We start from the raw sequence: 22,507 nt of genomic DNA, 5'->3' as shown, positions 1-22,507 counted from the left end.
TTTAATTTTTTTTTCAACGTTTATTTATTTTTGGGACAGAGAGAGACAGAGCATGAACGGGGGAGGGGCAGAGAGAGAGGGAGACACAGAATCGGAAACAGGCTCCAGGCTCTGAGCCATCAGCCCAGAGCCCGACGCGGGGCTCGAACTCACGGACCGCAAGATCGTGACCTGGCTGAAGTCGGACGCTTAACCGACTGCGCCACCCAGGCGCCCCCAGACTATGTATCTCTTAATGAAAATACATAACACCACTCAAGAAGTAGTTTTGCCAAGAAACAATCAAACTTGGATTGATTTAGTCTCCAGATATAGCCGTTAGATTTTAGGAAATACAAGGGATAGAAGAACATGCTAATTGACATGACAGAATCATAGCAAATCTAGACTATGGGAAACTTGAAAGACAACTTGGTTTCTTCAACAAATAAGCTGCAAGAAAAGAGAAAGAAAAAACATGTATTAAAAGAGATTTACTATGATCTCAATCCATTTCGATGTTTTTACTTTATTTGGATGCTTGAGATGAAGACATTTGAACACTAACTGGATATTTGATATCAAATAATTACATGTTTTTTAGGTGTGATAAAGGTATTGTGGCTATTTTTTAACTTCTTTTTTAAAATGTTTATTCAGTTTTGAGAGAAAGAGCATGAGTGGTGGAGGGGCAGAGAGGGGGGCAGAACAGAAGATCTGAAGCAGGCTCTGCACTGACAGCAAAGAACCTAATGTGGGTCTTGAACTCACGAACCTGAGCTGAGATAGGACACCCAACCGATTAAGCCACCCAGGCACCCCTTTAAATTCTTTCTTTCTTTTATTTTTAAGTAATTTCTATGCCCAAGGTGGGGCTCGAACTCACAACGCTGAGATCAAGAGTCCCATGCTCCACTGACTGAGCCCACCAGGTGCCCCATATTGTGGTTATTTTTAAATAGTGCTTATCTTTTAAAGATAATAATACTGGAATATTTAAGGTAAAGTGATATGATGTCTGGAATTTGCTTCAGAATAATCCGAAAAGGACAAGAGGGTGAGAAGGAATCTCGATAAAATAATGTTGAAGACAGAAGTTAACCAAGATGGGTAAAAATTTTGAGAAATGGGACTGGGATTAAGGACATTTTGGGTAGGGACAAGAACATTAGTTCAGACGTCTTTGAATTGGCAAAGATTGTGAAGATATTTATGTCCCATGTGAATGCGTATCAAAGGATGTCCATTGCAGAGGAGGCTCTTAATACTGAGACGGACGAAATAACACACTGTCAATGTCAGCTTCTTTCCCCAGCCACTCCAGTGCTGGTTCAATGGACCCACGAACAAAGAAGCCATGGTGGCAAAGATGGAGGCTATGTTCAACAACACAGAATCTTAAAGGCTAGCCTGATGGAGTACCTGGGTGGTTTAGTCGGTTGAGCGTCTGACTCCTGATTTCAGCTCAGGTCGTGATCTCAAGGTTGTGGGATCGGACCCCTCGCCAGCCTCCATGTTGGGCTCCATGTTTCTCGAGGAGCCTGTTAAGGATTCTCTTTCCCTCTCTCTCTGCCCCTTCCCCACACTCTCACGCACTTGAGCACTCTCTCTCCCTCTCTCTTTCTAAAAAAAAAAAAAAAAAAAAAAAAAATGCTGGACTGGCTAGTGTTACTGCTGAGTAGAGACTAGCATTGAGTATGCAACACTGGCACCATTCCCTGAGGGGACAAGTAAGCCACTTAGTGGACCTCTTCTACCCTGGAGGGGAGAGATTCATTCTCATGGAAATAGACATATATTCAGGATATAGATTGCTCTCTGTGCCCATGATGCCATTCATGGACTCACAGAATGCCCTAACCACTTCATGACATTCTACCCAGCACTGCTTCAGATCCAGAAACCGCATTTTACAACAGAGAAGTCCAACAATCGGGCTCACCCCATGGAATTGACTGGCATTACCACAGCTCATACATTAGACTATCAGGCTAGTCTAAATGAAAGGTGAAATGGCTGACTGAGGACTCATCATGGTACCAGTTGGCAGACAATATCCTAAAAGGATGGGGTTCTGTCTTACAAGTTGGAGTACATGCTTGGACGAGAAATCATTACGTGCTGTTCTCTCTCCTGTAGCCAGAATGCAAGCAGTCGAAATGAGAATGGCTTCTCTCACTATTATACCTAATAACTCATTTGCAGATTTTTTGCTTCCCTTGCTGACAATGTTGAACTCTGCCAGTTTGGAGATCTTATTCTCCCTGCGGGGAATTCCAGCCGGGGACACAACAATAGTTCCACTGAATTGGAAGATGAGACTGTACTAGTTTTCTGTTGGCTGCACAACTAATGTAGTAGATTGAAACAACACAAATTTATCTGTCTCATGGTTTCTGTGGGTCAAGGGTCGAGGTACAGATTAGTTGAGTCCTCTGCTCACAGTGTCACGAGGCTGAAATGAAAGTGTTGGCTCAGTCTTCTCATCTGAGGCTCAGGATCCTCTTCTCAGCTATGTGATTGTTAGCAGAATCTGATTCCCTGCAGTTGTGTTGTTAAGAAAACGTTGTTTTCTTGCTGTCAGCTGAGGACTCCTTTCATCTCCTAAAGGTCCCTCCCAGGTGCTGGATATGTTGCCCCTCCTCTTACAACATGGCTGTTTTTCTTCCAGACCAGCAAGAGAGTGCTTCTGCTTTTAAGGGTTGCCTATTAGGTAGGTTGGACCCACCCAGAATAATCTCCTTTTGGATTACAGCCAACTGATTACAGACCCTGATTACACTTCTAAAATTCCTTTTGCCATATAACATAGTCATGGGAGATTATATCCAGATATATTTACAGGTCCCAAAGATACATAAGCAGAAATAGGTTGTTTACCTCAGGGGGCAGGGATCATGGAGTCCGTGTTAGAAGCCTACGTATACACAGACTGCCACCTGACCATTTTGCACTCTTTAGACCACTGAACCAACAGGTGAAAAACAGGTTAATCTATTGACTTTACTGACGGCTCCCAAGTACCAAGGGAAATTGTTTGCTGCTTTGGCGGAAGCAAGGGCGATGTTTGGAACGCAGGAGACTTTTCCAGGTTCTCCTCCATGCCCAAGATTAATGGAAAGCTACAGGAACCAAAAAAGTCACAGTGATCGAGGACCCAGACCTTTTGGGAAGGAGGATTTGGATCTACTTCACCAGGTAAAGAACCCAGAGCTGTGAGCTCTGGCTGCGGTCAAGGAAAATGTGGAATGGGTAGTTAAAGGCAGAAGCTATAGATCTCAACTATGACCTTGTGAACAATGACAGAAACCAAGACTGTGGTAGCTTTGGATATTTTCTCTTTGTTCTATGCGTGTTTATTTATATGGGCTAATCCTTTTCTCCCTTTCTCTCCTTACCATTTTTATTTTATATAAAAGTTGGTGGAGGTCAACTTTACAACGTAATCTTCAGTTAAGAAAATATTCAGTGGGACCATGACTGAATTTGAGGAGGAATTAATATATCCAGCAATGGATTCACTGACTGTTGTGCTTTGTGTTTTCTCATTTGGGGGAAGAGCAAGCACTTCACCTATCAGGATAGCTCTATCATGCTAGGCTAAGTTAGTTGCTTTGTTGTTGGGCAGGAATTAGACTGTGTGTAAAAGGGTGCAAATGGAAGCCAAATACTCAAAAGGGTCAATTAAGCTACTTATCCATTTATTGCTTCGGAGCTCTAAATTCATTCTTCAGTACCTACTCTGTGACAATGGACTGGACTCTCTTTCTCCTTTAGAATGAGCCTATCAATGGGGCACCTGGGTGCTCAGTCAGTTGACCATCCAACCCTTGATTTCAGCTCAGGTTGTGATCCCAGGGTTGTGGGATCGAGTCCTATGTTGGGCTCTGCGCAGAGTGTGGAGCCAGGTTGGGAATCTCTCTCCCTCTCTCTCTATCTCTCTCTCTCTCTCCCTCTCCCCTGCTTGCACTCTCAAAAAAGAAAAAGAAAGAAAAAAAAAAAAAAAAAGAATGACCCCGTTAAGTAGAGCATACTGGAGGAACATCACGGAAGAAAGAAGCTGGTCTTTCTGGTATCAGAGTGCTGCCATTTGCATTTTCTTGCTCGTGTCAGTAGGGTGTGTGTCTATCTGGTGGTGCCTTGCTCCAGTTGCATATCCAGAATGCAGTCCTTTACCTTGCAGCCCCAGCCCAAGAGGCCTAATTATCTTGCTGCAGTTGAGAGGGTCACCACATAGTCCTGGCTTCTGCTGTGGCAGCGCCCCTGACTCCCCAGTGCGCCCATCCGTAAGTCTTGGCTTGCTTGCCCCTACAGAGTTGTTCCGGTAGCCTTTCCAATGTGAACAAAGTCTGCCCTGGTTTTGCACCTGCAAAAATGTCCCAACTCCCTTGACAACCTGCTCACTAGCCTTGGCTTGCTTGTGTCCTCGGGGATCATTTCCTGTTTGTCAGGTAATTCTAAACCAGCTCAGGCCCAGGAAACCCAGCAGAGTTTCTCACCATCCAGTGCTTTGCAAGCGCACCTTCTTCAAGAAGTCTGAATGTCAGAGGGGACCCTCTTCCAAGCTTGTCCTTCCTTGGCTACTCTCTCTCAGCCTTCGGGTACTGTTTAGAATTCCCATAATGCATTTACTTAATCTTCTCCTGGTGAAATTTGCTGTCTGTTCTGTCTCCGGGTTGGACTTAGACTTGGCAGGTGTGACTTACCTGGTTGGAGTTGGGGACAAGGAAGGGAGCATGAGTGGTGCTTTCTCTCTCCCCTCTTGGGGGACAAGCTGCTCACAGAGAGCATGACTTCAGCCCCATTTCTCCTTGCTGTGTTGTACAAGGACAGGCTGTAAGAGAGTCTCGGTTCAGTGCTGTCTGTGGCTGGATAGGTATATCTGTATGCCTCTGAGGCTTGGTTTAAGGAAGGCCTCTTTCCCACAGACACAGAAGTCTCATTCTCTAATTTCAGCCTTACTACTACTAAGGATAATATTTCATGCTCCGCTTACCTTGTATATTTATGAATTAGTTTAAAACCTGGGTGGGAAAGAGGTTAATGTGAATCACTTTAACAAAAGCATCTTGTTGCTTTTTTGACATGCCGGGTGTCAATTAGTTTTATTATTTTCTAGCCTTGAATAGAACAAGCCTAACATCACAATTAACATATAGTGAAACTCAATATAAACACAAAATCTTGTAATATCTGATGTCAGAAAATATACTAGGGACAACTTTCAAATCATCCATCTTCTGTACTGTTGGGCCTTCTACCGTAAGCAGATTTTATCTAAGTCTCCTGGTCAGTCTTCCTCTTTTATGCTTTTCACAGCGAGTTGAATACTTTTTTTATAAATATTAAGTAACAATGTTTTCTATTAAAGGTATAAACATTTTCAAGAACCTATACAACATATGGAAGGATCACAAAGTGCTTTTTCCTAAAGGTGACATCAATTTCCATAGAAACAAGATTTCAACATCATGATAGCTGATGGGCAAATGACCTATAGACTTCAGGGACTGGATCATAGATTCTGTGTCATCGGGGAAGTTTTCAGTTGCAGTGAGTAACAGACCTGAGAGTGGCTTAAAAAATAAAGGAAATTTATTGGTTCACCCAATGGGAAACTATAGAGGTACATGTAGCTAGGGGTCGGAACTGATCTAGAATCTCCTATAACATGACTTAAGACCTAGTTTCTTTTCTTTCAGTTTTTATTGTCCTCTCTTTGGTGTCGGCTCCATTTTGGACAAACTTCCTTTCCCCAACTCATGAACTTAAATTGGCTTTGAGGAGGGCTGTGAATTACACAAATCCTAATTTGTGAAACAGCAGAGAGAGAATCTTTGTCACTATACACAGAAAAAAAAAATAGCTTTTAAGAGTGACTCTGACTGGACCAGTTTAGGTAATTGTGTCAATTCCAAACATTCATTATGAACAGAGATTGCACATTCAGATTGGCTCTGCTAATCAGGGCCATCTTCTGGGGCAGGTGAGGCCAATTCCGTCTAAATCTCAAAGGTGAGAATGGAGGGAGTGGGGAGGTTCTGACAAGAAATTCCAGCTACTAGTCTCAGAAGGAAGAAAAACCGATGCCAAGCAGCCAATAAGAGGTATTCATGACAGGTACTTTCACAGTCTGTTTCTTATTCACTCACTTGAAAAGAAATGCAAGACTCAACCCAAAGTAACCCAAAACCTCACATATTTTCTGCATGTTAAATAACACATTTTTACAAAAGACAAAGGTTAAATAAATCATTTCACGGTATTTTATTTCTGTAAGCAATTTTATAATCACCAAAGAGGCCTTGCTACTGAAGGGGTAATCATACTCTACCTGGAGGATTTTACATTCGGTAACGTGTCCACATTCAAAAGACAAACCTTGCTCTGGTGCCTCATGAACTCGAACATATTTTTTAGTCGGTACCCTTTTTCTAGTATGGTGTTTAAAAAACATGACTTTCTAAAATTGCCATATTACAAAAGCACATAAGGAAACATAATATAACCTTTTCACAAGGCATGGCACCCAACACAATCTTGGGTTCACATTCTACCATATGTTCGTTCTCTGATGCAGAGCTCCGACAAGTTTTGTTTTGGCCCGTATCTTAATCTTCAAGCATTCTTACAATCATGTTCTGGCTTTCCCTTGGCCAACCTCCCCCCACCTGCACCCCTTCCTAGACTCCCAGCACTTTCTTTCAAGCTAAAGTTCTCTACCTTTCCTTTATCTGCTGAAATCCAAGAGCGAGCCTAGAGTGAAATGGATACTTGCAATTTGCCCCACCCTGATTAGCTGCTTGCAATCTGTCTTCAGCCTCTACAATTTGAATCTGCTGAAAGTTATCAGTGACACTCATCTTCAACCTACTAGAATATTTACGCCGTTGATAACCCCTTCCCTCAGAGTTTGCTCCTCTTATCTGATTGGTCTTCTTCGGTCACCCCTAAGATGTAGCCGGGTCTCCCTGTTCTGAGACTCACTTCTCTTTTATCCATCACATAAAACCCAAACACATTTAGCGAGACTCTGAAAGTTCTCATGTTCTGGTCCCAATCTTTCAGCTGTCTCTTCCATTTCTTCCTTTTATTACCACATTGACAACACACTGTTCAAGATAGGTCACCTATGCTTTCTTTTTTCCCCTGTGGTTCCCTTTGAAATCTCTACCTTCAAGGCCAAGCTTCAAGTTTTCCCTTCCATGAAGCCTGCTCTAGTCCCCCTCCCCCCCACCAAGCTATAAACTACCTCCAACTCCCATCAACCAGGTCCACGCTACCCACCAGGTCTTGACTAGGTATTTGTGAAAGCTTCCTAGTTAGTAACCCTGTTTCTTGTCTGTCTCCTAATCGTTTCTTTAAAAAAATTTTTTTTAATGTTTATTTTTGAGAGAGAGAGCGCGAGAGCCAGCGGGGGAGGGGAAGAGAGAGAGAGAGAGAGAGAGAGAGAGAGAGAGAGAGAGAGAGAGGGAGAGGGAGACACAGAATCTGAAGCAGGATCTGAGCTGTCAGCACAGAGCCTGACGCGGGGCTCGAACCCATGAGCTGTGAGATCATGACCTGAGCTGAAGTCGGACGCTCAATCGATTGCGCCACCCAGGCGCCCTTCCTAATTGTTTCTTCATACAATCACTAGAATGATCTCCCCACAATCTAAACCCCTGACCATGGGCTAGATCTGGCCCATGCTAATGTTTTTTGACCCAGGGACACTGCTAAACACTTTACATGGATTAATCCCTTTAATCTGATCAATAATCCTATGAGCTACATACTTTTAATAGCCTCATTTGTAGATGCTGTTGACCCACCAAATTCCTTTTACAGGGTTGGTGCACCCATATCCCAGCTGTTAACAGCTGTCCCCTCCCCTTCACCTTATTTTGGAGGATTGCTCTCGACTGAGGAAAGGGACCTAGCCTCCCCTCTTCTGCCTGATGTAAGAACATAATAGCCCAGGCTCTCACCTCAGGGCAGGACAACCTCTGTGGTCCAACACATAGTGCATTGTCCCATAGGGTCAGGGTGATGATAAACTTCTTCCTCATCTTCTAGAGTCTCTTAAGAGCACTCTCTCAATAAATCACTAGCCCAAGCATCCTATATCCTCCTTATCCACAAAGGAACAAATCAAATCACCATTTTACATATGAGAAAACTTGAGACAGAGAGGTGAACTATTGGCCTCAGGCCAAACTGCAAAGGGGAAAGCTGAAATTTGAAGCCAATCCTGCATTTCTTTTCCACCACACAGTATGGGCCACCCTAACCTCACTCCTTCCCTCTAGCCAAATTAATTCCTGCCTCAGGGCCTTTGTATTTCCTATTTTCTCTGCCTAGAAGACTGTGTTTCCTCTATCTCATAGTGGTTTGCTTTCCTCACTTCTTTCAAAATGTTTCAAACACTACCCTTCAAAAGAGATCTTTCCTTACTCTAACCATCCTAAGATAGCAACACTATTCCCAACTGTTTTAGTTCTATTTATAGCATTTAATATCTGAAACTGTACTATGCATATATTTGTTTTCTGTCACTCACACTAAAATGAAAATTCCCTGAGGGCAGGAATGTTGTCTGGGTTATTCCCTGCTGTGTCTTCAGTGCTTGGTAACATACCTGGCACAGAGCAAGAACTCAGTTACGATTTGTTGTTGAATGAGTTCTCTTTTCTCAGAACCCTTAGAGGGCCTTGTAGAAATCTTGCCCGTTCATCTAGGGTTGGAGTTATTTAACACTTATTTATTTATTTATTCTGCAAACTTATATGCTCTTAGAAGACAGAAATTATGTTTTATTAATTTGGGGGTACACAAGAAGCATTCGAATAATGGCACTACCTCTAAAATTCCAAATAGCAACTGCAGCCAGTATTTTGTATAGGGACTAACGTCAGGAATTCAGATGAATTATAGTAGTAAACCCAGAAGGATGAAAAATACATCACATTTAATTTATAAAGTATTTCTGTGCATGTTACAAGAGATTATAGTAAATACAATTACTTACTGTTCCACATTTTTAGAACAATGCCATTTTCAAAATATAAAAAATAGACCTATTTTCAAAGAACCATTTAAATATGGCTTTGAAAACCACAATGTTTTATTTACAACTAGATGGAAGTGCAACAGCATTCGTAGAAGTTTATGATAAATAAAAATATTATTCTGGCATCCTTTGGGGACAGGCTTTCATAGATATTTATAATGACTCATAAAAGTTAAATCAATAATGGCCATTAGTGTAATCTGTATTTAAACCTGAATATGAGCAACTAATCTAGACTAATCGTTTATTTGGGATCTGGACCCATACATCTCATAGTTGAAATAAGAAGTTAAAGTTTCCCATTTCCACACAGTTTCTCAACATACAGATCCCAATCATTCCAGTATGTGTGTGAGGTGATCTGTTAGTGATTTATAGCCAATTAGTGACATAGCCAAATATTCTAAATAAAGGCAGACACAGCTGCATCTGAGTTCAGATTTTGTTAAGTTTAAGAAACACCAAGTACCAGTGTCAAAAAATATAATAACTAGATCCACAATTACATTTTAAATTATAGAAGAGACCCCAGGGAAAAAATTAATGACAGAATGACAACAAATATATTTCTCAAATGAAGAGAAGTATATACGTCTCAAATTTCCCTAGTTAGCACATTCCAATTGAATTTAAACTAACGCACATTTACGGTGTTGTTGTTTTTTTTTCCCCTCACCAAAATTTCCCAATTCAAAAATGGTCTGGATTTAAGCAACAATTTTTCCAGCAAATCCTTAAAGTTTAATTTACTCTTGAAACAACGACAATTCTTTTCAGAAGCCATTTTCTTGCTATTGCACACAGACTGATTTTAAAGCCGATCCAGGCAAATGAGTTCACAAAAAGAAGCACATTCATCTAATCCATTTAGCAAATGCTGTGATCAGCTTCTACTTGAACACTAAAATAGAGAAATTTGTGAAATTCTCCACTTGCCGTCAGTTTTACTGTCATGTTGATGGGAGCCATTTCTGGCAGAGGTAGCCAAGTCCCAAACATATGGGGAAGGCAAAGAGCAAAACAACATTGCAAAGTCTTAGCAGTTCTTTGACTTCTAATGATTATACACCAATTTCCATTATGAACCATGTTGCTGTGCAGCATTCTTCTGAGGTTTATACCTCAAACACAAAGGAGCAACTGCTGCGTTAAGCAGACGAATTGAGATGATCTTCTTCTAGCTTACTTTTTTTTCCTCTCTGAGGTCAAGCAGAAAATGTGAGACATTTTCATATACCACAAAAGTAATACAGCAGGCTGGGGTCACTCTAATCAAATTGGGGGCGATTCCTTTGTAAAATCCGCCGATGCCTTCTTTCCTTTAAAAGGAAACATAGATAAATGCTTAATTTCCTACATAGCTGGCCTGAAGACACAAACGCTTAATTGACATATGGCATGGAACCAGCAGTCAAACCTCCCTGTGACTGTAGTCCATGTTTTCAACATCCTGAAGCAAGGCAGTTTATGAGCCATTTTACATTCCTTCCGTGGACTGACTCGGGAAGAGAGGGTAGGGACACTTCAAAACTGAGAAGTGCTTTAATGATAATCTTTCAAATGTCTCTAAATGTATAAACATGCAAGAGTATTAACTGATCTAATACAGGCATTAACAATCTTACAGCTTATATAAATGGCAGACAACACTAAATATAGCACCCACAAAATAAAACTTTATTTCCTTAATGCCTAGAGTAGGCACTTGTCACTTGGGTTCTCAATAAATATTCAGTGAACTAAATTTAAACATTCTAAATATTCTGCTCTGGCCTTTTAAAGAGAAACATGGGGATATCTACCTATAAACGTTTATCTACATGCTGAAGAACAAGAACCTCCTTAATACACAGAGACAAGTATTTGCAAGTTATTGTGCAAGTAGCAGCTTAATTGCATTAAACTACGTTTTTTTATGACTTCCTATATTCAATGCCATTCAAGTATTTTATAACCACTAAATTTTATTAATTTGTCGCACAGATCTCATTTGATTTTTATAGCAACCCTGTCAGCCTAGATATTCTAAATTTACAAACGAAGAAATCAAGCCTCAGAGAGATTAAGTCTGTCTTTCTATACGTAGTAAATGGGAAATGGAAAAGCAGGGGCCACCAGCCGTGTTTTCACCACAGCACGCTGGCCTTTACTATAAAACTAACGGCAACAAGACATTCTGAGATATGCAAGGTACTTCCTAAGAGCCATTCTGATATACCGCATGCCCTCACCTCCATGTCTTTGTGATTACATCCAACACGCCCTTGTAAAACATGTGTTGATCCTGAAGACGAGCTCTCACAACTTGATATGGGTATGTTGCCGCTACAGCAAATATTTTTGATAGTGCTGCAACAGATATATATTCTACTGTGCTCTAAAATGAAAACACAAAACATTTGTTTTTCCTTAAAACAGGATTTCCTTAAAAATACAGAAATAAAAATTATATAGAAAAACATGTAAATGGATCTTTAAGTGAAAAATATGGTTTCCCCCCTTAACACAAGCTCTGTGCAAATAAGGGGTTTTACTATTAATATTTGTGTGTCATTTGCCCATAAAATATTTAACTATAAATTAGTGGTAGTCATCATCATAGCAACATTACCAAAGTAAACGTGATAAAATTGCATCTATTAAATGCCCACAAAAGTAAATGGTATCTTTTTTTTTTTTAATTTTTTTTTTTAACGTTTTTCATTTTTGAGAGAGAGAGCATTAGTGGGGGAAGGGCAGAGAGAGACGGAGACACAGAATCCAAAGCAGGTTCCGGGCTCTGAGCTGTCAGCACAGAGCCTGACGTGGGGCTCAAACTCACAAACCATGAGATCACGATCTGAACTGAAGTCAGATGATTAACCAACTGAGCCACCCAGACGCCCCAATGATATCCTTTTTTTTAAAGAACCATCTTACCAACTGGGCTTCTGGTAATCTATTGATATGCTGGTTGTATTTCAACTTCAACAATTCATATGCCATAAATTGAAGGGCACCATGTGATGTTCCAAACAGCCCAGGAATAAATCCCTAAAGGGAATGATGAAGGAGTATGAGGCAAGCTGAGGGCAAAGTACAAGTTAGTACCCATCCCCCCATCCCCCGTTCCAGGTGGGACATGTGTGATATTCCTTGGACACTCCAGGCTTCCCAAAAACAAGAAAGGACAAACAACAAATAGTTAAACTGGTAAGAATCTCCACCAGTTTACCAGAAAAAGGCAATCCCATCAAAGGCCTAAAGTCCAAGAATCCCTACTGTCTTAAAGTTAATGCCTTGCTGGAGGGAAATATAACCTTAGCTAGACAAGTCTTCAACATGTGAAAGTCTCTTTGGAAACTCCCTCTTGACTTTATCTCGCTGAACTCCATAAAATGGTCACCCCCCACAACCCCAATGCAGCTCTTCCTGCCCATGGGTCCTGTCCCCACACTTTAATAAAATCACCTTTTTGCATCAAAGACTTCTTGAAGAATTCTTTCTTGGCCATCAGCTCCAGACCCCATGCTCCCCCCCCACCCCATCACCCCAAGACTTCATCAGGGAACAATAAACACACACACACACACACACACACACACACAACAACTAAGCACCAAGCAAGTTCCCAAGGGACCACAGTTTCTAGGGAGGGTAGTAAGGAATGAGTGACTGTGATGTGTGACTTAGTGAATGGTTACTGTCCAAATTTTAGACAGGCCTTCTCGCACCCACCAGGGTCATGATGACATACCTTACGGTAAGGAGAATAAACAGATGAAAGTACAATTTCCATATTATATAAACCAGAATTTCAGTTTTCATTCAACTGCTTCTTGCCTGAGTCTGGTCCCTTTTCGGGACTGACTACAGGTTTTTCAGAACTCAGACAATAGAACCAAGGGAAGTTACAGTGTTCGGTTATCCAAAATATATTGATAAGTCATTACCTTATACAATCCTCGCACACCTTCATACTTATATATTTTCAGAAGTGTATCAAACATTCCTTTATATTGTCGTTGTGAGGAGTTAACAACACCATTGTACTGTAACATAAGGCGAGTTTTTGTTACCCATAATGGGTTTGTAATGCAGAGGGTCATGGCTCCTAAAACCAAATTTAAATAAGATTACTCAGCATACAGGTACCTTGCCACTTGTGACAATCCAGATTAATGACAGTCCAGTAATATAAACAATGGGGTTGCCCAGGGGCTGTACCTACAACAATGAGATCAAATCTCTGAGGCACAGTCTTAGGGTTAAAGCGTAGCCATAGTTTTGGTGGTCAGAAAAAGTTCCTCAGTTAATGGGAAGTAGATTAAAAGGGAGCTGGAAATGTGAAATGCTTTCCTTTTGAGGTGTTGAGGACAGCAGAGACATCCTGGCTCTTAACCAATACAGCCTGGAGTAGAGAAACAATGAAAGTCCTGGGAAGCAGACTCTGACAGCAGATATAAACATTTAGGAGAAGGATATGGTATGACCCAGATGGGCTGATGATCAGGGGAAAAGGACCAGGAATCCAACACCTCAATAATCTCTGCATGTGCACGCATATCCACCCCAACTTTCCCACAGCCCTCCTCAAATCCATTCAAAGTAGCTACGCATCTCAAAAATTAAAGAACTATAAAATAAATTTTACATTCTTTACAGAAAGTGACAATTTTGTATATGTTAAGTTTTCCATTTGCTGAGTTTCCTCAATACTCCGTTATTCATCAAACATTTATTAAGTCCCATGGTAATTCAGGTCTGTGCTAGCAGCTAGGTATTCAAAATGAGATTTTTTTCGGACGAGAGCTATCAGTAAATAAGGTGTCAAAGTATGAGTTATAAAGACATGAGTCCTACTTTGCTTCTCTCTTTAAAATATTACACATCCATGAGGCAGTTAAACAAGGGTACTAAACTGTCTAATTTAAAAACTGAAATTATACTTTAACTGAAGAAAATATACCAAATTATCTTAAACTATCAGGAAGTCGTAACTTTTCTAAATTTTACTTCCTTTGTGATAACTAAAATTCTTGCAATCTGTCCAGAGTAACCAATAAGAACAGTTGCTTTCTAAGATGTTCCATGTGATAACTGATTAGATAGATAAGCATAATTAAACTCTACTGTTCAAAGGGGGGAAAAGGCAAATAAAACAAAAACCAAAAGTGAAAATCAAGTTAGAAGTTAATGTTTTAGGGGCACCTGGGTGGCTCAGTTGGTTAAGAGTCTGACTTTGGCTCAGGTCATGATCTTGCAGTTTGTGGGGGTGAGCCCCACATCGGGCTCTGTACTGACAGCTCGGAGTGGAGCCTGCTTCAGATTCTGTGTCTCCCTCTCTCTCTGCCTGTCCTCTGCATGCACTCTCTCTCTCAAAAATAAAAAAGTTGATGTTTTATATTTCACACACTGCCTTACCAGCTTCAGCAGCCGAGACGAGGTATTCTGTTGCCTCTAAACGATCAGCTCTTCCTTCTGTCTTGTATGATTTGATGGCATTGTAACTAAAAGAATTAAACATGAGCAGTTTGATAAATATTTGAATAGGTATCACAAAGCAGTAAAGTCTGTTTGAAAATGTGTGTAATTTAACAGCAGTACCCCAAAAGTAAACGTCCATGCCCAAGGCAAGCACAGTTTCAAGAGTGGATTTGCTGGAAATGGTTTACCATAAGAGTTTGCCACCCCTTCCTGCAAATGTATATGGGTAGCACTACACGTGCAAAATATTTTCATCACGTACTCATCAATTAAGAAAAACAATAGGAAAACTGGGAGGGGGAAGGCTGTAGCAGTGGTGAGGCAATTGGGCACAGAAGGCAAAACGATATGTTCAGGGACTATGGAGCAGACTACAAGGACCATAAGCAGCACACAAGTAATCATAATAAAGACAACACAGACGGTGTCATAAGAGATGGAGAAACTACGGTTGAGATCACAGAAGGCTTGTGTAGGAGGTGGCACTGGCTGGGCATGGAGACGGGTAGTTTCAACAGGGAAACAGATGAACATGAGCAAAGGTTATAATAAGGGTGGAGGGAGAAGATGGAAAATTGAATCACACTTGAGTGGCACACTGGCATTTGGGCTTTACTTGGCAGAAAATCGAGAGGCCACCCAATGTTTCTCAGCAGAGAAGTCGAATCAGCCTATTCTCCCTAGCTCCAATTTCCATTTTCCTCTGGGAAGAAGACTTCAGCTACAAAAAGCCTTCCAAACTCTACCAATACCATTCTAACATGAAACAAGCATACTTTTATAAGAAATTCTCATTACACACACCTTACGTTCATAGGGCTTGTCCTTAGAAACTCTCTTTAGAGAGCCTACACAACTCCAAATTCATAAAAGAAGAAATTTTATAGGTATAGTTTCACATCTAGGTTTGTCTTAGAACTGAAGAAAAATACATTTTTTAACCATACGAAGGTTAAATTTTACTTTGCATTCACTTAAAAATATCTTCAGGTTGTGGTTTGCATACTGCCATATAATTATTGGAGGGAAAGTAGAATATGTAACACAAAAGAGAAAAAGGCCGATAGACCAGGTATTGATGTTCTCTTAAAAATGCCATGTATTATCTGTGTCTCCCTCTCTCTCTGCCCCTACCCCGTTCATGCTCTGTCTCTCTCTGTCCCAAAAATAAATAAACATTGAAAAAAATAAATAAATAAAAAAAAAAATGCCATGTATTAAAACGAAGAAAAGCCTCTCCATTCCTGGATTCAGTTTCAAATTATTAGAGGCATCTGTGGAATGCCCACACTCGGGCACACTAAGCTCAATGTACCTGTCACAGGTGCTTTCAGTGGCTTCTGCAATGGACATGAGGATGGTGAGGAGACCTGACAGGTGAGGGAGGAAGGAAATGATGGAGGAGGGAAGATGATGGTGCAGGTCAAGTTAAGAGGCAAGATGGGACGTGCCTCAAACTCTTTTAGCCAGGCACTGGGTTTTTACTTTCTGTTCCCAAGAGGGAGCTCCCTTGGTATGTGTTCTTATGGGGACCCCAAGGCCTGTCCTCCTCGGCTTTCTTACTTCATCAGGAATCCGAAGTATTTTGGTAAGGCATCTTCCTGAACTCAACTCACAGAAGTGGCTTCTGTAGGTAAGAGCATTTCTCCATCTCACCCTTTCACCTTCTTCCTATTAAGAACTTCCTTCCAGACCAAATGCCTCTGATAATAGCTGACAGAGAATGAAATAAACATTGTGCTCTTTCTGACCCTTCCCATTCAAAGGAACTGATTAAAGGACTCATCTTGCTTCATCAACTGAAATGTAAAATCACTAAAAACAAAGTTTCTTTTTAATACTGTAAAATCTCCCAGATCTACTCACAAGAAAAAGTAGAGTCCCCAGGATAAACCTGCACCCCACACATTTGGGGTTACTCCTTGGTAAAGTCCCCGTAGTCCATCAAGTTTCCAAATGGTAGTCAAGCAATGCACAATTCCTTTATATTTTGGTCTCAGTTCCAATCCATCACTCACTGCAGTAAAGGCACAAAATTAGGTGAGAGGAAAGTTCTAGCCCCGAATCACATATAAACATAGACATCACACAGTCATATTAAGGAGGTAAATTCAGAAGAAAACTCTTTTTAACGTTTATTTATTTATTTAGAGAGAGGGGGAGGGAGAGAATCCCAAGCAGGCTCTGCATTCTCAGCGCAGAGCCCCATGAGGGGCTCGACCTCCCGAACTGTGAGATCATGACCTAAGACAAAATCAAGAGTCAAATTCAAGACGCATAACCAACTGAGCCACCCAGGCACCCCTGGACTGAACTTCTCTACTGACAGTCACGGCTCCTCTCAAGGTGGCCCTCTCTCAATGACTTTCTCCCTTTGACCTTTGGCCCTTCAGGTGGCAACAGCCCAAGCTCTTTCTAGCTCCAGAATATTGCAGTATTCCCAGTGGTTCTGCTATAATCTCATATCTTTGTAAATAGTCATTTCAAGCACCCCCATGCCCCAGAATTATCTTATTTTGAATGTGTCTTCTGTTTCCTACATGGAAATGGAAATGAAAGAGAAAGTCAAATTTATAATCTAGATAATATAATATTTTTATAAAACTGGTATTTTACTATATATAGTTTTGCATACTGCTTTTTTCTTCACTCAAGAGTATATTGTGAGAGTTCCTGTTATTAAATAGACCTCCAAAAGATTTTTAAAAATGATATGATGGTTTTCCCTCTCATAGATACCCTATCATTTGGTTAATCATTCCCCTAGTTGACCTGAAAGTTGTTCTCACTTTTTTACTATTAAGAGGTCTCTAGTGAATATGCTGTATAACATTTCATACAAACTGCTATATCCTTAGAATTAACTATTAGAATGGGCATTAATATGGGTCAAAGGTTATACATACATACTGAAACCGCCCTCTAGAAAGCTTATACAAATAACAGTCCTCTAGCCATGTAAAAGTATGTCCAGTTCACTGTCCCCTTTGCTGCTACTTCATTGTGCATAATGGAGTCTGGCTGAGAATCACTGTTTGCCATTACCAGGGAAAGGGAGAAAAGCCAATTTCTTTCATCATTAACCTGATAATGTTACACCATGAAATGAGATTAAAGTACATGAGGCTTTGTCAGGAGACCTGGGTTTGAGATCTAACTTCCCTAATTAGCTACACGATTTTAATCTTTCTGAGTTATAGCATCCTCATTAAAAAAAAAAAAAAATAAATAAAAATAAATAAATGGGGATAAATATCCCCTAACTCACAGGTTGTTGGGAAGTTTATACAAATTTAAAAGCAAGTAACAGAGGGACTAGCTCTCAGGAAATGTTTGGCTGTGTATTTCATAATCTTTCTGATGCTTCCCTTGAATTTCACTTCTTTTAGTCTTCTGGTAATTTTTTTCCTAAGTACCTTTCCATTTCCTGTAAATAATAAAGTCACAACATAATTTCTCTCTTGAGGTAAAAAACAAAACCATAAAAAAACCATCTTTGCCTTTTCATAGGTATGAACCACTGATTTCTTCATTATTTTGACAAGTCACTTAATTTGTAAGACTTTTTAGTCTCAGTAATAGGCAACACTATTCTGTACCTTATACTTACCCCGATACTATAATCTCATCTACCCTAGTTAGGGACAAATCTTTAAACATGAAAAACATTCATTTGTACGCATATTATTTTATTAAAAAAAAAAAAAAACTATTTATTGACTTCTTATATTGCCAGGCAAAGGGGCAATATAAACTTAAGTAGGACACAAATCCTGACCCTGAGGTCAGATACAGTCTTCAAGACAAAACAGAGCAGCAACAACACGGCAAAGTTATGAGCACTATGGTAAATGAAGTGCTACAGGATTACAGAAGAAACACTGATAAATGTTCTGTACAGAAGGAACTGGGGACATGCAGTCGAGTGACAGGGAAAATGAGAGAGAAGACGTTAGCATAGAGCCTTGAAGATTGATGAGAAACTTGTCTTTGGGGAAAGGAGAGAAAGGTTTATCTCTAGACAAGCTCAAGAGCTGGTGTAAATCCAAGGAAGCACCACAGTGCCTGGCACCGTTTGGGAGAACATTAGGGACTTGGTATAGCTACAGTATACAGCTGGTGGAGAGAAGGGATGGTAGGAAATTTATCTGGAAAGTAGGGCAAGAACCTGTTACAGTCTGAACTGTGTCCCTCCCAATCCACTGAAATCTGATTTGGGTCTCCACCCCACTACTGCAAGTGCCCCAAAGACCCCAAAGAGCACTTTGGGAGTCCTCTCTTTCTCACCAACCATTTAGTAGCACCTACGACGGTCTACCTCCTAAACATACTTTTGTCGGCTACTCTTACACCACACTCTCCTGATTTTCTTCTCTTTTTTCTTGGGCCACCAAATTTCCTTTGCAGCCCCCTTCCACTGCAACACTTAACATTGTGACCCTGAGTCAGTTACTTGATTCCTCTGTGGCTGAGTTAGCTCATCCACAAAATGGGAAAAATAACAGAACCTAACTCTAAAAATTACAATGGGTTAATAAATATAAAGCCATTAAAATCATGCCTAGCATGGGGCGCCTGGGTGGCGCAGTCGGTTAAGCGTCCGACTTCAGCCAGGTCACGATCTCGCGGTCCGGGAGTTCGAGCCCCACGTCAGGCTCTGGGCTGATGGCTCAGAGCCTGGAGCCTGTTTCCGATTCTGTGTCTCCCTCTCTCTCTGCCCCTCCCCCGTTCATGCTCTGTCTCTCTCTGTCCCAAAAATAAATAAACGTTGAAAAAAAAAAAAAATCATGCCTAGCAAACATTCAGTAAGTATTAGTTTAAGCCACTGGGTCTTGCAATACTATATATACATAGGCAAATCAACTATTTTGATTCATCTTCCTAAATTTTCCTTTTCTATCACCACTTCACACTTTATGTATGACAAAGTCCTTTGACTCCTAGATCTTTAATTTTGTCTTCCCATCTAATCTCAATTATCTTACCTGTCAATCTTGGCCACACTGGTCTCCTAAGACTTTCCTTGAAATGGGAAGGTTACCGATCTTTTCAGACACCATGAATCCCCTTTCTTCATGCACAATCTTCTTCACAGCACAATCTTAAACTCACCAAGCCAACACTATTCCTCCATGATCATTTCAACTGTCACCTCTTCTCCTAGACAAAACCCTAGAGACACCGAGTCATACAAGCCTACAGCCATGTCCAAAATTCTTCTCTTCATGTTCAAGCCACTGTATACTTGGAATTCTTAGAGGTAGAATGATGAATGGTTAAGAGTCAAAGGGTTCTAGAATTAGACTGCCTGGGCTCAAATCCCACAGCTACCATTATAAACTTGTGACTTCAGCAAGTTAGTCAACTTCTATTATTTTCATTTGTATAACAAGGATAATAAATTCACAGGGTTGTTCAGAATAGTAAATCAGAGAATTTACTAAAAACTTTAAGTTCATTGCCTTGCTCTTAGTAAATGCTCAATGAATGTTACTTGTTATAATTTTTATTTGTGCACACTTCACAAACTCCATGGAAGTTACATGCCTTTCTGGGTTTTCTTCTAGGGAGTATACTCCATAATTTTCACTGACTCTCCTTTATAGAATGGCTTGTCTTCTTTCCAGCTATCAAATTATCAGTCTTTCTACGTGGAACCTCAAGATCTAATGAGACCCATACAGATGGCCATCAGCAATCTATAATTTTCTTGACAGTCTACTCATATTTGGATTTATTCCATTTTGCTCTTGATTTCATGTTGTCTAGAATTATCTTTTATGTGACTAAGACTCAAGCCTATAATTTACACTGTAAGTTCCCTGAGGACAAGAACTTTAAGTACTTTGTATTCCATACAGCGGTTGACAAATATTAAGAGAACAATACGTATTATTGTTCTGACTCTTGAAGATGAACCACTTCTGCAGACCTAATTCTCAAGGCAGAACTTGCAGCAGTAAGAAAACCAAACGTCAGAAAACAGTTTCCCAGTAGTTATCAAGACCTTCTCTGAAACTATCTCCTCCAGAATTTACTGTTGAGTTTAACTTCTAAAGTACTTTGCAAAAACTCAGATTCACTTAACTCAATGCACTTAATTCAAGAAACGTAAATTTAAAACACAGTATTTGGATTCGAGCTAGCTATTCCTTCATAGGATCTTGTACCACACTATAAAACACCAAAAACCTTCAAGAGAATCCTATCCCAAACCTATTCCTAAGCACCTGCTGAAGATTACGCCCTACTCTAAGCAACGGTTCCGCAACTGCCAAACACGTGGCTACCTTGAGATTTCAAAGTACCTCCAAGGGTGAATGATTTGCACGTGTGAGGTCTAAGCCGTAAAACGTGACAATCTTTTTCTTATTTTACAAGTCAGGCGTTGAGTCCCGTATCGTACCCAATATGAACTTGTCTCAGGCTTTTCTACCCCTGCTCTCCATCCCTTAGATTCCGGGAGCGGGACGACGGCGGCCCGATCCCTTTCCCACGCTCCCCTTCCTCAAACCTAGTTCCAGGTGAGCCAGAACAGCATTTTCTTTAACGCTCGCTTGGTAGTATGAAGGAGGCAGGGGGGAGCAAGGCTTCCTTTTGCGCTTTTATCACCCAGTTCGGGATACCAGCAAGGATAAGGAGCCCGGGGTCTGAGTGGCCTCTTACCGGCGAAGCGGATCTTCACGAGGTCGAGCGGGTGCAGCGCGAGGTTGGACAGAACCCCGCCGCTCACGCCCGCCACCAGATTCTCGTACCGGACGTGGCGGAATATCGTGCTCCACACCGACGACCCTGATCCCGACTGGCCCTGACCCGTCATAGTCCCAGGGCTCGCTGACACCACGCCCAGGGCCGCGGAGGTGGGCCGGGATGCAGTGACCGCCACCTTGGCGACGGTCGCCCCTTAAGAGCAGAAACCTCAGGGGGAGGCCAGCCCACTTCCGGGACGGGCGCAAGTACGTGGTAACTAAACGGAGAGACCCCAACGCAGAGTTAGCGTGAGAGGGGCAGGGCAGCACGTCACGCCAGCGGAGAGAGCGAAGGAGGCGGGGCGCCGTCCTCCGCCAAGTCCCCGCCCCGCCCCCATCCGCTGCCGTTTCTGGCCGAGGGACGCGGACGCGAGAGTACGGCAGAGAAACCGCCTCGGACCAACCTTTGTCAGCAAAACTACGGCGCGCCGCAGGGTGCTGCGGAGGGGGCTGGCTTCCCCTCCGTGGAAGTCACATGACAGGAAGTAGTCTAGAAGAAGCGGAAGTAGCATGTGCCGGAGGAGGCGGGGGTAACCCAAACTTGGAGGAAAGGCTCGGAGTCGGGCACACCTAGCAGCCAAAATGAAGGTGAAGATGCTGAGCCGGAACCCGGACAACTATGTCCGCGAAACCAAGCTGGACTTACAAAGAGGTGAGACAAGTTAGGGAGTCACCAGCCTTCAGTCTGGACTCGGCTTCCACCGAGTAAAGCTGGGTGAAGACTGACGCTCCAGTCTCTTCCTTTTCCTGTTCCCTTTTGCCAAGGCAAACTTAGTGCAGATAAGGCCGTTGCGGGACTGGGTAGCAGATAATTTCTCCTCAAGGCTCTTTTTGAAGAACTTTTTCTCGTGGTACGTGGGAAAGTTGGTTATGTCTGGAATACTTCCGCCTTCCCCCTTCCAGCGGCTGCTCCGATGTTTCTGGCTCCAGTTGTTGAGAAGTGGAACTTGAAAGCCAAACTTGTAGATTCAAGGGTTTGATAGGCTTCTTTAAATCTCTTTCGTCAAAATTACATCCTTCTAAATGTGGAAGAGACAAAGGTGAAACTTAAAGCCATCAAGTTTTCTTAATGCTTGTGAAGAAGTTTGATGCGTGAATGGCTAAAATGAAATTAATAAGGCTTCTTTATTGATCTTATTTACTGGTCTGTTCCCCCATTAACATTCTGAATTATAGCGGATCGTATCTAAATGACAAGGGACCAACCATGTGTAAAGAGAATACCAGGTGCAAAGGCCTTCAGGCGGGAATAAAGATAAAG

The 22,507-nt window shown here is 41.5% G+C and overlaps 2 protein-coding genes across 4 annotated transcripts in view; one reads left to right on the top strand and one right to left on the bottom strand.

Moving 5' to 3' along the window:
- Positions 1-263: 263 nt before the first annotated feature.
- On the bottom strand, positions 264-21,714 carry SLC25A32 (solute carrier family 25 member 32). Of its 3 annotated transcripts, none has more exons than XM_045453990.1 (7): positions 21,164-21,430; positions 16,364-16,514; positions 14,435-14,520; positions 12,964-13,124; positions 11,951-12,064; positions 11,263-11,408; positions 264-432 (listed from the first exon to the last, which is right to left on the bottom strand). In XM_045453990.1, the coding sequence occupies exons 1-7, from the start codon at positions 21,315-21,317 to the stop codon at positions 384-386; spliced, it is 861 nt and encodes a 286-aa protein (XP_045309946.1). In that variant the 5' UTR covers positions 21,318-21,430; the 3' UTR covers positions 264-383. The 3 variants fall into 3 exon arrangements, with proteins under 3 accessions (XP_045309946.1, XP_045309945.1, XP_045309947.1); XM_045453989.1 differs by lacking the exon at positions 264-432 and adding an exon at positions 6,232-10,350 and having other exon boundaries at positions 21,164-21,714; XM_045453991.1 differs by lacking the exon at positions 264-432 and adding an exon at positions 10,366-10,597.
- The window catches only part of DCAF13 (DDB1 and CUL4 associated factor 13), a 28,143-nt gene continuing 27,225 nt past the window's right edge, over positions 21,590-22,507 (top strand). The window contains exon 1 of the mRNA XM_045453988.1: positions 21,590-21,898. Coding sequence (XP_045309944.1) covers positions 21,829-21,898 — 70 coding nt within the window. The 5' untranslated portion in view covers positions 21,590-21,828. The remainder of the gene's footprint in view (positions 21,899-22,507) is intronic.

This window comes from Leopardus geoffroyi, chromosome C3 (genome assembly GCF_018350155.1).
Source record: "Leopardus geoffroyi isolate Oge1 chromosome C3, O.geoffroyi_Oge1_pat1.0, whole genome shotgun sequence".
NCBI classification, from domain to species: domain Eukaryota; kingdom Metazoa; phylum Chordata; class Mammalia; order Carnivora; family Felidae; genus Leopardus; species Leopardus geoffroyi.
Note: the sequence above shows the minus strand (reverse complement) of the source record. Positions and strands in the feature narration are given on the sequence as shown.